Source organism: Heliangelus exortis, chromosome 1 (assembly GCF_036169615.1).
Source record: "Heliangelus exortis chromosome 1, bHelExo1.hap1, whole genome shotgun sequence".
NCBI classification, from domain to species: Eukaryota; Metazoa; Chordata; class Aves; order Apodiformes; family Trochilidae; genus Heliangelus; species Heliangelus exortis.
Window position 1 is genome coordinate 148,037,235 of NC_092422.1, and position 15,157 is coordinate 148,052,391.

The 15,157-nt window shown below is 39.8% G+C and overlaps 1 protein-coding gene across 9 annotated transcripts in view; it reads right to left on the reverse strand.

Annotated features, from left to right (window-relative positions):
* ATF7IP (activating transcription factor 7 interacting protein) overlaps window positions 1-12,456 on the reverse strand; it is a 104,051-nt gene extending 91,595 nt beyond the window's left edge. For 2 of the 9 annotated variants that reach the window (XM_071732758.1, XM_071732741.1), the window contains exon 1: window positions 11,927-12,141. In XM_071732758.1, the coding sequence (XP_071588859.1) occupies window positions 11,927-12,081 (155 nt within the window). In that variant the 5' untranslated portion in view covers window positions 12,082-12,141. Of the gene's footprint in view, window positions 1-2,821; window positions 2,957-11,926; window positions 12,162-12,302 lie in introns of those variants that run through there. The other 7 variants (XM_071732704.1, XM_071732698.1, XM_071732766.1 and 4 more) reach the window with 6 other exon arrangements.
* Window positions 12,457-15,157: the final 2,701 nt, after the last annotated feature.

Consider the following 15,157-nt stretch of genomic DNA (forward strand, 5'->3'; position numbering starts at 1 on the left):
GTAATGATTAAATCAGTTGTATTTGTTAATTCATTATACATAACTGTTTCCAATTAAAATTGTGCATATCAAATTAATGTATTTAAGAAAGATATTTATTATTTTTTTATCATCAAGTGCCTGGTGAATGCACGTAAATTGCTGGGTTTAATTTTCTTTTTGACTATTAAAGAACAAACTGTTAATGTTACCTGGACTTCTGGAAATGGGGTTGTGTTCCATATGCAACACAAGTTTCAAAACCAACAACCATTTTAATACAGAAAAAAGAAAACCACCACCACCACCAAAAAAACCTCCCACCCCAAACCACACCACCCACCCAGTTTACTAGAACAAAACACTACAGCTCCCTGCTGGGCCAGTCATTTTATACAACACTTTCAAGAATGATACTGTTTTCAATATGTCCTGTTAAAGAGCACAGTAAACCAAAACCAAAAGGAAGAAATTCAGACAAGAGCTTTCCTCTGAACTCTGGCAATCTCTCTATGCCTTTTCTGTAAAACAAACAAAAGATAACAAAAAAGGCTCTAAAACAATTGTATTAAAGACATGAAGAACCACTCCTTTTAATGGATGCACTCCTTTTAATTTTATGGTACTTTTCATGTTCCCATTAAAGAGGGGTTTAACAAAAAATAAACCAAACAACAAAAAAAGCAAAAACAATAACAAAAACCCCAAAGCAACAGAACAAATAGAACTCGCCAATTTTTACATGCCTACTGCTTTACAAGATTTGCATTATGGTCCTTAAAAAAAATAAATTCAAACACTCATAAAAAAACGCAGTACAAAAAAAATCAACAGAACCACCACAGGACATGTATGGTAAAATACGTTTTAAACAGAAAATTTCATCTTCTTCAATGACTAACACGTAGGAGCTGGGTGATCTCAATGAATTGTTTCTGCTTGCTTTGAACAATACGAGCTATTAACATCTGGAATTAATCAACAATATCTGACTAAAAACCACACAAACAAAACCTCAGTAATAATTTATAAGACTCCAGTCAGGATTACTTGACTCAAGAGTATCTTGCAGAAAACCCGCAAGTTTGTTTGAGGCACAGGAAGAAGGAAATCTCACTTCATTATTAATCTACATTGATTAGATTAGGTGAATGAATGTATGGCCAAATTTCATTTTATTAAGTAGGATTTGTTGTTTGAGTTCTAAGACACTTTAAAGTGCCCAAATGTTCTCAGAATCTTAACTATCTTAATCAAGAAAAGGCACTACGAACTAAAATATGCCCTAAATCAAGCCCACTAAACAAAATTCAGCAAGCAATAAAACAAGTAATAAACCTACCTACATACCTGCATTTCATCATCACCTATGACAACATGTTCACATTAATCCTGTCACTGATCTTTTATCCTAAACTCTGAAAACAGTATGACCAGTGACACAAATTTAGAGTCAGCTGTCATCACCAATCAATCAGGGCTTACAATCCTGTATTCTACTGGGTTTTGGTGTGGTGGATTTTTTTTGTCTGCTCAGGGTTTATTTTATTTCTTTGTATCAAATGCACACAGTAAACATGAAGAAACCGAGAATCTGACATATACTATCTACTCAGAATATTTAATTTCATTATAAACTGTATATTGTCATTAACTATAGAATGATCACTTACAGGAATATATATTTTAAAACTAATTTAACCGCCGACTTTTTTTTATTATGCTAAGCACTGAATTATCGGGCAAAAACACTAAACTTTCTGGCCTCTATTACTGATTTGCACACCCTTGGCACTAAGTTCAACTTCACACAGGAAAAGACTCTTAAATTACATCCTGGTGAGTACCCATTTCTTCTGGTACTCCTCACGTTTCTAGAAAACTTCATGGAACTCCCTATTTCACTCTTCTCATATTAACTCATACCCAATATAGCATCCCATAAAGACATGAACTAGGTATTTGAGACAAAACAAGAAAATGAATAGGTTGTGAGGAAAAATGTCTCCTTTCTCCTCCTCTGCTTTTGCTCTCCACCATGGAAAAAGGCTGAGGACTGTTTCTACGCCATCTTCACATCCCAGAACAGTGACACCTGTCAACTACTTTTTAATGAGTGTTGAGCATGACAGATAGCTAGGCCACCAACCAGTAACACACAGGAAAAGACTAGGCCACAGGAAACCACTACCACTTTGAAATTCAGATTTCAATAAAATTATGCAGAAGAAATAAAAGAATAATTTACCTTCGAGACTTTCATTCTATCATTTGGAGTACTTCTGCACAATTTATACTAGTGTATGTAGCAAATAACTGCTACCTGCAAGTCAGTTAATGTACATAATCATCGCTATTCCATGTATTACCCAGGTGTTATAGTTATCTACTGTTGAAGAAAAGTTAAATGTATAAAATATTGTAATCAAATGTAAACCTAACCACTCGGTTACAAAAATTTAACAAAGTTTATAAAGAGGTTATCTAATGTTTTAGTTGAAGTATGAAGAAGGGCACCATAAAGTGAAGCCTCTTCTGGCCTGGTAAGGGAGGTAAGCCAAAATGAAATAATTTGGTTAGCAAGACATCTGGGTATGACCTTTGACCTCTCCTGCCCCACCCAATCTATCCTGTAATTGAGAAGGAACAGAGGTCTATGAATTAATTCAGTGGGGGGAGGGGATGGGTGGGAAGAAAAAAAGAAGAAACACACACAAACCCCCACCCTCCTGTTGACAAAAAAAGGACACTATTTCAAGATATTTTATACAGTTCCGAATGAGTTAATTTTACCTAAACAGAATCTGAAAATGTTTCTCAGCAAAGCAGAGCTGATGCTTACCTCTTGATGTCAGGAGCATGTGATGCCAACAGCTCCACTCATTTGCATACAGTGACGCTAAGCTGCGGCAATGAGAACACCTCGGCAGCCATTTTGAAAGTGCACTGCCTCAGCTGCACTGAAAACGTGATTAAGATGGCTGCCATGTGCACTCAGTGACAACCCAGCAGTGGATAAAGCATTTATTTACTTATACAGCAAAGCCCCTCCCTCTTCGCCACACTGCCTCGAACTGCACAGGCAGAGAGAGGCCAGGGGAATGGTTTCCTCCTGAGAGGCAGGAAATGGTTAATGCACTGCTGCAACACTGCAGCTACTCCCAGGCACCCGCTGATAAAGAGAAAAACTAAAATAAACCAAAGACCAGGGAGAGGCAGCCCTGCTAGGTCTGTGATACAGGATTTGTGTCACATACTCCAAATCCCTCCCAACTCCAGGCAGTTTAAAATCCATGTCACATATTAACAGCCACAGCTACGGAGCCAGATCAGGCACAGACTGATCAACATTCGGCAATACCATTTCAGTCGTGGGGATTTTTGTTTTTTGTTTTTTGTTTGTTTTTTTCTCAAAGCCCTTAAGAAACTGATCTATAGCTTTTTACAGAACCAATGTTTTCTAAAATAATCTGTATCATTATTTGCCCAATTAAACAGTTTTAATTGGGGGGAGGGGGGGGGGGCAAACAGAATTCACTTTATAAACAACAAAGCTTGGCAAAAACCCCCAAGAACACTCCAGGTAACCAATTCTTCCTAAGTCATGGTGCATGTTGGCTAAGTTTTTTGAAGACAAGACAGATCAAGAATACCTTCAACAATTTTGCTAGAATTTTCTTGTAACAATACTGAGTAGTTTGTTCCTAAACAACTATTTTTGGAACCTGGTGGAGGGGAGACAGAGGGCTTGTCAAACAAATAGACAATTTTAACACAAGCAGAAGTAAATGTAATACAGGCTCCTGTCTGGAATCTGTTCCTTAACACCAATCCCATGCTCTCTTCTAGAAAATGGTGGATCAGTTCTAGAGGGAGCTCCTCTATGTATCTCCCTCACATCCCCATGTACCCCTCTTCTACAAAATCACAATACAGCTATTTAAAACAGAATATTTTCAAGAGCTGTCCCGAAGAAAATCAATATTAATTATTCTTATCTACCAAAAAATTACCTTTGTGATCCAAAATTAGCCCAACACGGTAAGCTCCTCCCTTCCTCCAAAATGGGGGAATATGCCTTCCATCTACTTCTTTTATGAAAATGCCTAAACTTATGTAACTGTGCATGTCTGTTGCCAGCTGTAGGTAGTTATTTCAGGACTGATTAATCACATGCCAGCAGTAGCTGTCTGATGCACTCATCAGCACCACATTTAGTATTTCAAACTTTTAAAATGTTGAAATACACTACCTCGCTACTACAAGGACAAAAGGAAAAATGTTATGCAATACAAGAATGCATATGCCTCATACATGTAAGCAGCTATTTAGACTATTACTATCTTTGATAATACTGTACAGATTCAGAGGTTTAAATTAAAATATGCTTAATGTTCAAATGCCCAAAAGAAAAGTCTCTCAAATTTGTAAAGACTGGAGACCAATGAGAATTAGTTCAACATTACCCACTACCCTGAAGCTTTTTTTCACCAAGACCTATTACTAAAAATAATAAATAAATAATGAAGAAAAAAAAACCCCAAAACATTAAGCTTACAACTTGAAATGTTTTGTACTAGTCAGTTTTAACCCCACATTGCTTACTCTGAGCTTCCTACATAGAACACTATCAACTTAAAAGGTTTACAGTAACTTCTAACATGTAAAAATTCAGACTTGGTATTTGATCTATATAATGAGTAGACACTTTGATTTGCACACTAGCAATGTTTTTAATAGAGAAGAGGTTAGCACACCTACAAAATTTCTACATCAAAAGAAATCTACATTAATATACGGAAAGTCAATTACTTTAAATACATTTGAATAGAAAAAAAACAAATCAGAGGATATTTCCACTGAGCCAGAAAAAATAGAATTCCAGTTGCTGCAGTCAATTGTCTTACCTTGTCAGAAAGCTTCATGAACATGCAGAGGTACTGATATGGTAATACAGATACCTAGTTGCAAAAAAATCTAGCTGAACGTTAAGAAGCCATGTGCATTTACTCAACAATTCACTTCAATACATTTCAGTTAATATACATATGTGTGTTAACATGTTGAAAATATTAACCAAAATTATTTTAAAATAAATCATAAAATTTAACCAAACACCATATTAAGAGCGAAGTAACTGATCTGCATAATAAAAACTCCAGCCTTAACTCTGCTCCCTTTTAATGACATTCCAACACACTACACTATCATTTCAGCAAGTTCAATTTATCTAGTCATAAACAGAGCTTCCATTTTCCAACCTTCTCATGAACATCAAACAAGAAACTCAGAGTGGTACTCTGTCATTTCTCTAATTGTTGCCTTGTAGAAGTAATATTACCCCTACACACACCTCTTAAGTATCATTAGCTAGAGTGACACTTTATAACTAGGAATCCTACCCTGGAGACTCAAAGGGAGGCAGAAAATTCTGGACTTTCAGGCAGGGGTTTATGCCATTTCACATTACAAGGGCGGTAAAAAAGCAGCCAAATCATAAATAATTTATTTTGCTCAAATTATAAGCTCAGAAATCAATCTGCGACACATCCTTCACATTTCCTTGTGTACAAAGCACAGCTTAGCCACTTTTCTCATTTACCCGCCTTTTTTTTTTTTTTTTTTTATGTTATTTAACATTAAACGGGCAGAACACATTTTACACTGGAAAAATTCATGGGAGACTACTACTGTTTGCATGCATCTGAACTGAAGTCTCAATAGACCATCAACTGAAACCTTTATTCCTGTATTAACACAGGCCAGTAAGCTGACTTCAAGAAACATCCTCTCTGCTGTCACTCTGGGCTGCAAGAACTTAGCAAATAGAAACTACTTAAACTACCCGAGGAAAAAAAAAAAAAAAAAAAAAAAAAAGAGTCCAGGATGATCACGAGACAAGAAATATTACAGTCCAGGAAGTCAAAGTTTGCAAAACATTTGAGGTACTCCTATAGTTGCAAGCCACATGATCAAAGAACAAATAAAGAAAATTTTCAATGTATTGCTTAAAGTCAGCAAGCACTTATGTTTGTGTGCTAGTTTGCTACTAAACACTTCTTAAACGCATGTAAAAAAATCCAGATAGCAACATCTTTTTAAAATTACCTTCCAGAAACTGGAATAAGTAAGCACATCAGAGGCAAAGGTAGAAGGAACTTTTGTGGGGGTTTTTTGCCCTTTTTTTTTTTCTTCTTTATGGTATTGTGAAATGGAGGGTAATGCTTAGGACAGCACAAAGTGACAGCAAATATGCAGGTTATTTTAACAGTTACCTGACATACCCACAATCATGTAATTCATAAAACCTGTAACTTGATTTACATTAACTTAAGAGCATTTTCAAAAATTCTATCACTAAGAGAAAAGCATTTTCCCTGTCTTAAAAATATCCAAGCTAGTAAGTACTATTGATTTACTTACAAAACAACTAATTGAAAACAAATTATTTTTTAAAATATTCTTTGCACACAGCCATCCTATTTACTAAGATATCACATGACTTGATGTTTGTTACTGGGAGAAATAAGATCTGGTAATGTATGAGTGTAGATTTGTCACTTATAACAAGGCACAGCTTCCAAATAAAACATTGTAAAGAACAGCAGGGGGGAGAGAGGTTTGTCTATTGTTTTGTTTTGTTTTTCTTAAAGTCACTCATAAATTCCAAGGGAATGTGAAGGGCATTTATATCACATAGGTAAGTGTTCTGAACTCCTCCACAGTGATATGATGGAAGCTGACATACAACTGAGGATCAGTCATTTAGGAATAGTTACTATTATGCTTTCATGTACACCACCAAAAAAAAAAAAAAAAAAAATTACTAAAAAAAAATAAAATAAAAAAATGGACGGGGAAAACTGGAGTGAGGGAAGACTTGCTATTAAATATACTGGTGATTTTATTTCAAGAGTTTATGCCAGTGATACTAAATGAAATAATGAGTGAGCAGGGGAACTAATGATACCCCATTTCCTGCAGATTTGTAAGTACTGTCTTACTAGTTTTTATCAGCATGGCCTCAGGTTATCATCAGGGCCTTACTACACTGGGCAAGTCAGTGCACGACCACATCTAGTGCAAAGCTGCGTGCTGATGTGACAGCGTCTTCTGACAGACAACACCCATGTCCTGACTGACAGCAAGATATCCCCCTAAACAACGTGTGAAAGCCAAGGTCCCTCACCGGGAACAATGGTAGCCTCAACTCTCCTCACCCCAGCTGCTTGTTTTCACAAATTTTTCAAGATTTTGTTACCTTTGATACTTACTGCTCTGTCAAACATACAGAAAATTAATAAATCTTTCAAGAATTACGAAGGATAGACCAATTGACAACGATCGCATAAAATTTACTACTGTAGCAGCAGTAAATTATGAGCAAATTTCTGTTAGAATAGGCAGTGCTGTGGCAGAACTAAGCAGTTTTGTCTGTCACTCACCTGCTTTATAGTAAATGTTCTGCTTATGCAAAAAAAAGATAATTTTTATTTGATAAACATATTTGCCTTACTAGTGGAATTATGAAATGCTGTTTAATACCTTTATTCATGCATTTTTTAAGCTGCATATGGGCATTTTTCACTAACATCTTTCTGTTTTTTATTTAATAGGAACATAACCTCAAGTGGAAACATTAAATAAAGCCACATAAGACTTGAGTGTATCTGAAATGCTACTCTCATCTTTGGGATTGACATGTATATGGATCCACACAAATAAGCAAGACAGAACAGAGATAAGTACTAGAACACTAACTAAAACCAGAATATGGAGTTAAGTAGGAGACAGAAAAAACTCAATCAAAACAGACTCCCATTTCTGAATCACAATTCAATTTCTTATATACTGAAAAGCTGGAGCGTTTATTGGTTTAGTTCACTCTTTATCATTCTTTAAAAACCAAATCAAAACAAAAAAACAACCAACCAGAACAAGCAAACAAAACAAACCCCAAACAACTCATGCATTCTGCAGATCCAGTTTCTGGATAACTAATAATATTATTTTCTGTCTCTAAAATTGATGACACTCACTTTCATAGTTTGTTGTGTAGACTAATAATGACTCTAATGATCAGATGCTTCCTGAGACTTAAACATTCTACCTATCAATTCAAGGATTTTCTGACCCCCATTACCAGAGAAATAGGGAAGAAAAAAAATTATCAAAAAACTGCAAACAAAAAAGTTCAGACACCTAAACACATTATGAGTGATACACAAAACCTCTTCAGGTGAATGAAAATTAAGATCCTACAACTTCATAGACAATTTTGCTGTGAAAAAGATAACCAGAATTCAAAGACTGACAGAAACTCAATAAACCTCCCTTTCCAGGAAAAAAACAAGAGCACTGAGCTGGTTGAAATGCCTCCTTTGGCTTGAAAAAAATCACTTCCAGTTTACAATGTCAGCTAATTTGCATTTAAAGGGTCAAAACCAAAGTAACACATTCCAGTTTACCCACATTTTTAAATCAGTTCACAAATATCAGTTGCCACAGACTGGGTTCACTCAGGACACCATTTTGGATGTCGATTTGGCTAACCCTTTGATATAATTCCATAGATAGGAAAAAACCCCCAAACTCTCCAAGGCTAAAGTCCTAAAACCCAGTGAAAGCCCCTGGGACAGGACCAGTGCACACCAGCATGAGCCAGCAGGCTGCTAAAATCAGCAGCAGGAGGGCTGCACGCTCATCACCGGCTGGGCACACTCGCCCAGAAACTATGCTCTAGATCCTCCCAATTGAAATTCTCAATGCTAGAAGATCTAACAGTTATTCTTTGGGATCAGCCACCAGCTTTACTATCCAAAAGACAACCTACAGTAATTTTAAATACCTAGTATTATGCAATTTATATCTAAATTTCATTCAGAGATTAAGACATTTTGTAACAGTCCAACTTATCAACAGCTGGTTCTCTTTAGAGAACGGTCTTACTTTCTCCTGCTTCTGCAATGATCTTTCAAGAAATTTTTTAAAAAATAAATATATATTTATTTACTTGTGTTTGTTGGGCTTTTGTTCTGGTTTTCATGGTTGGTCTGTTTTTTAATGAAAGGAAGAAAAACCCCAGTCAATAACCTTCCCTCGGTTTCCATGCCGTATTTGGAAAAGCCACTGCTGCTTGATGAACATAATTTCCTACAATATGGTGGAAACATGAGAGTGCTTTTTCATATAGTGCAATGAGTATAACTAAAATACCAGATTTACAAATACATACCCTGAAAGCATCATTTGTGTTGGCCAGCTTATGAGTTCCCATTTGCTTTCTGTGTGTACGTAAACCTTCGAAAGTAATGTCACATACTAAGGAGAACAGTCCAGCTACAGATTTTACTGAAAAATGTTAACAACTTTAGATTTCATTTCATTTAAGAGAAATACTATGCAAAATATATACTCGGGAAGAAAAAACAAACTAAACCCTCACAATCGTTGAATAACTCTCAAGTTATTTTCCTCAGCTAATAACTCTTATGAAAACTGCAATGTTCCTCTGTGTCACTGCAGTAATTTCCAAAATAAACTCATAGCATAAACATATAACTAGCATCCAATATAAAAAAACCACTAGGTGGAGACATTCAGTTTTCAAACTGTTTACATATCATCAACATCCTGGTGAAGTATATTTTGGCTTTATAATCTCCATTTCATTAATAACCCTAATGCCCTCTCCTAAAAATCACAACCAAACACAATGAAAACAAGAACTTAGTTACTAATTAGGAATAAATTACCAAAAGAGAATTTTAACATTTTTTTACATGTAAACTTTTCTTCTGTTCTCAACAGATTGTGTAAAATTAGTAATTGAAATTACACTATTTTCGTAGACTAACCAGTCTCTTCACTACCCAAACCACCTCCCATGCTGGTGGGAAAGCATGTGTCTACATTAGACCACATTTCCTGCAATTATTTATGCCCCAAATTCTAGAAGCATTATTAATGGAGCCCTTTACAGGGAAACTAACATACTACAGTTAAAGTTGAGGTTCTAAGAAGCCCTGAAAAGCTGAAGAAGGACAATAAACACCACAGAGTACAGCATGCATGCTATTTGGTTTAGTACCTTATTGGAAGCAGACTTCGTAAGGGATAGGAAATGAGAATTAAAGAGCTCCCTCAAAAGCAGGAAAATGATCATTTCAATTGACGTATATAGATACTGTATCCTTCTGTGAATCAATTTTTCTAAGTGTGATCAATTTTTTGCCTACATAACACTCAAGATAGTCTTGTTAAAGTAACCCATACAGCAAAATACAACCCTGTTTCGTATTATCAGAGGAAGCATCAGTTCAGCGCTGCAACATTTGGTAGCAAGGTTGGAGATGATAAAAAGCCTTTTACTCCAACCAACATTGTAAATCTACTAAGCTAAGAGCATAGCAACAAGAACATGAATAAGAATCTGATTTGATAGTTCTAGAACATATAAAGCAGTAAGAAAATTGCTAAACTTGATGAATAAAAATAGTCGGTTTAACTGCTACGATTCATAAGTTTCAAAAGTTCTCAGTCACTGGTGAATTCATTTTATGATGGGCCTGAAAACTACCCATTAGCCCCTTTCACAGATCTGAAAACTGAGAAATTATCTACTGAGAGACTGCATATCAAATAGCAATGGGTTTTGCACTGTTTTTTTCATCTTAAGAATTCTTAATATTAAAGCTATTACTTTTCTTCACACCTTCCTGTAGCATTGCACCAAACAAGACCTAATCAGAAAAAGACTTGTTTTTTACAACAAAACCCACTGCTTGTGTACAGAATTCATATTTAACATTTTAATTTCAGATTTAAGTAGAAGCTAAACAGTTTCCACTATTTCTAAAAAGCTAGAGCAAAATACTTGTCATTAGAACTGGTGTAATAGGTAATGGCCCAAATATATTTTCACTTGCAAAAGAGAGCAAAATAGCAAGCTTGTAAAATCTAGTGATCTTGCAGATACGAATTCCAATAAACTTATTTGTAATTATACTGTATTTAGTTGCATAATCTGGGCTGAGCTGTTCAATTCTTTAAGAGACTACTTTTCCATTAACAATTTCATCCAATAAGTCTATTTGTGCTAAGGATCACTCACACTTAAAATACATAATTTATTTCAGGAAGATTACTAATGTGACAAAAACATTATTCCAAACTAGGCCTTTTCCACTGATACCTGTCATGTATCAGGATAACAAGAACTACACGTATCTCTTAAAAGAAAAAATGTTTGACGACAATGCTAAAACTCTCATGGACTCCACATCAGAATTAAAATCTGAAATGCTCAATCATTAATACAGTTTCAGTATTTTAAATACTTAAATTCAATGAAAGCGAGACGTCCAGAAGTACCGTCTTTTCGTAACCATACTACCTAAACTGTTAACTATTCCCATTTTGTTTGATCTGGGCTTCCACAACAACCAGGAGTAACCAATCTGCCCTTGTTGGGCAGATTAGAAAGGCCTTAGGCCTTTTTATAGTTTTTTTTTTCTTGCCTTCACTGAGAAGCCCCAGTTTCTAGTTGCATATGTTGTCCATACATTTCAGAAACATTACTCTTAAGTTCGCCGATGCTCTACTGAGTGCAATAACGAGAAAAAGTTTTCTTTTTCTTGCTTCTGCAGTGCATCAACCGCAATGCTCAACATCCACACCTGCTGTACCTGCTAGGATGTCCACTGGTTGCATGAGGCACCACCCAAATCACGCCATTCCCCAAGAGCAAGGAAACCCTTTCGAGGCGCCAAGCAGCCTGACGCACCTCTGCCCCACCCAAACACCCGCCCTGTGAGGTGCCTCCACCTCACCGCTGCGTAAGGCAGAAAGCAGCCAGAAAGCTGCCTGGTCTCACCCAGTTCGCTGTATCTTTAAGACACAGCTGAGCACCCCCAGCCTGCACCCTAACCCTCCCGCCGAGACCTACCTGTGACCCGCCGCGGGGGTCCCTCTACCCCCGGGGGTGGCGCAAAGGAAGACACCGCCCCGCTTCCCACTCCCCACCTGCTGCCACCTCTGCGCGAAAACAGCACCGCGCATGCGCGCCGCCGCCTGCACTGGAGCCGGGTCACGTGCTCCCATGCAGCCCGCGCGGGGCTGCTGCTGCGCCGCGCTCCCCACCCAGCGGGCGGGCGTGGGGCGCGCGCAGCGGCGCCTGTGCAAGAGCTGCAGCCCCGGAGCATGCGCACTGCCACCGACGCCGCTGCCGCCGCTGCCGCCGCCGCCGCGCGGGGCAGCGTTCCACGCAAAAAGTGCCGCCGCGGCCCGGCTCGCTCGCGCCCCGGAAGGGCCGTTTACGGTACCTGTGCCCCCGGGGCCCCGGCGGCAGCTTCTGCCTCACCGCTCGGCGACCGCCGCCGCCGCTCCCGCCCTCACCGGTGCTGCCGCCGCAGATTCAAAATCGGAACCCGCTCCGGGCACCAACGCCGCCTACCCCCGCCGCACGCGCCGGGCCGTTATGCAAATCAGCCCCGTGTCCCCTCCCCTCTCTCCTCTGACCCCGCCCCTTTTGTGGGCTCGGGGGCCGGCGGTGGGGGCTGCCTCGGAGCCGGCCAATCCCCGGGCCAGACACCTCGGCCGCATGCAAATCAGCCGCCGAGTTATTTAAATGAGCGGGTGGCTCCTCCCCTTGGCGGGAGGTGGCGGACTCTGATTCGCTGCGACGCGACGGGGGCTCCATGAGGGCGCTGCCGCCGTGGCCGCCAGGGGGCGCTGCGGAGGGGCGGCGGGCGAGGCCCCGGGCGAGGCGCCGGAGTAGGGCGGGAGCAGCCGGGAGCAGCCGGGCAGCTCTGCCCTTCCCTCTGCCCTTCCCTCTGCCCTTCCCTCTGCCCTTCCCTCTGCCCTTCCCTCTACCTCCCTCTGCTTCCCGCCACGGAGGCAGTGGGCTAAGTGGTGGCTCTTGCAGGCCTTGCAAGCCTGCCTACCCAGCAGCTGTGAATTAGACCTGCGTTCTTAGCTTTCATCATCGTTGCCCTTACCGCTCCTCCCAGGTTCTGGGCTGCATACGAGGGGACTTCAAGTTTTCTCTACAAGAGGCTGCCCAAAAAGCAGAGGTTTAGGCTTTTTTTTAATAACCAGCTTGTGGCTTCAATAAAACAATATAATTGGCTGTGTTTTAAGTGGATCATGCCTTATAGTGGGTGAGCTGCGGGTAAAACCTGCACGTGGCCACTTCCCACCCACCCTTCTGTTTCTCACTCACCGGTGGGAGAGGGAGAAAGCTATGGGAACCTGCTTCATTCTGAGCCAGAACTTGACACCCTTTGTACTACAGCCAAAGGCAGGAATGACCATTGCCGATAGCTGCTCCATCCCACAAAGTACAGGTCAGGTCCAGTAGAGAAACTGTATCTTCAGGTACACAAAAAGATACAAGAGCATTGAAGAACAAATGGAGTTTTCTGCCAAAAGGCTTATATGCTGCCTGTGCTAATCTGATGCTGACATTCAAGTATCAGTCACCTATTAAACCTGTAATGGAGAGTCCCATTTCTTCCTTATTAAGGTTAATAGAGTTCACATTCTTCCTACTGGAGGCATGAAAGGTAGCAACCTTATTTTTCAACTTTGAGATTAAGCTAAAAATGAGGGTTTTTTCATTGCATGTAGACCAGACTGACCAACAGGATGCTCTGTTCCTTTATGGTCTGAAACAATACATATGGAATCATAGAATCATAGAATAGTTCGGGTTGGTGGGGATCTTAAAGATGATCTAGTTCCAAACCTCCTGCCATGGGCAGGGACACCTCCCACCAGACCAGGTTGCTCCAAGCCCCTTTTAACCTGGACTTGAACACTTCCAGGGAGCAGGCAGCCACAACTTCCCTGGGTAACCTGTTACAGCATCTCACCACACTCAGAAGAAAGGTCTAACCTTAGGTTTTCCTAAGGTCTAACCTAAATCTCCACTGTTCAAGTTTAAACCATTGTCCCATGTCCTTTTGCTACACACCCTCACAAAAAAGCCCTACCCCAGCTTTCTTGTAGGCTCCCCAGATATTTGAAAGCTGCTCAGAGTCTCCTTTTCTCCAGGCTGAACAACCCAAACCTCCTCAGCCTGTCTTCATAGGGAGCTGCTCCATCCCTCTCATCATTTTTGTGGCTCTCTTCTGGACACACTCAAGGAGCATTATGTCCTTCTTATGTTGAGTTCTCCAGAACTGGACACAGTACTACACAGAGCAGAGCAGAGCAGAGCGAGAGAATCACCTCCCTCGACCGACTGTCTATGCTTCTTTTGATGCTGCCCAGGACCCAGATGGCTTTCTGGGCTGCAAAATGACACAGCCATTGTAAGAGTGCTACAAGCTTCCATTGCACAGCCAAAATAGAAGAAGTTCTGCCCACAAAACTGTCCAGACACATCTGCAAAAGTGCTTTAAGCCGGTGTACCAGCCTGGGAATTTGAACTGCCACAATGTGAACATAAACCTTGCTCTGCCTTCTTTGCTACAGGCATGACAATTTCTAAGAGAAAGTGTGGCAGATACCTGCAATGGTAATTTCTTAAATTTTCATAGTTAGCTTTACCAAGCTGCAGTGCAATACTGGAATGTGTTGTCTTGGAAAAAGGGAGACTTGAGTTTAAGTTGAGTCTTCTGAGCTTTTTGGTACAGTCAGAGGACAAGAAGGCATTCAGAAAGAATAGGCTAGAACATCCAGAAGTAGGCATTTTCGAAGAGTTTGTGAATATACATTCTTTGAGGGTCAATCAGGGATGAATGCTCTGTGGTTAAAATATGCTTGTTTTCAAAAGACTGGGATTAGTACAGCAATCTCTTTGAATAACAATTGGTGGTATTTCAAATTTAATTTAGTACAGAAGCCATTACAGCAATATAGTATTTTGTTCACTGCAATGCATTTTGTGCACCTAAAGGGAGAATGAAGAAGGTTTAATCACGTTAAAATGTTTGCATTTAGATTGTTTGCTGCTATTAGCTTGAGGTACTCAGCAACTTTTTTTCCTCAGTCTTCACAGGCATCCCTCTTCCCTCATCTCTCAAATTGATGGACTGCAAGGGACTGGGAGAGGGACTGGGGGAGCAAAGTCTCTAAAAGGCTGAGAAGACCAGATTTGTGATCATCTGGGGAACGTGAATAAGTAAGTCCATGGGACCTGATGACATACATCTCAGAGCCAGGAGTTGCCAAG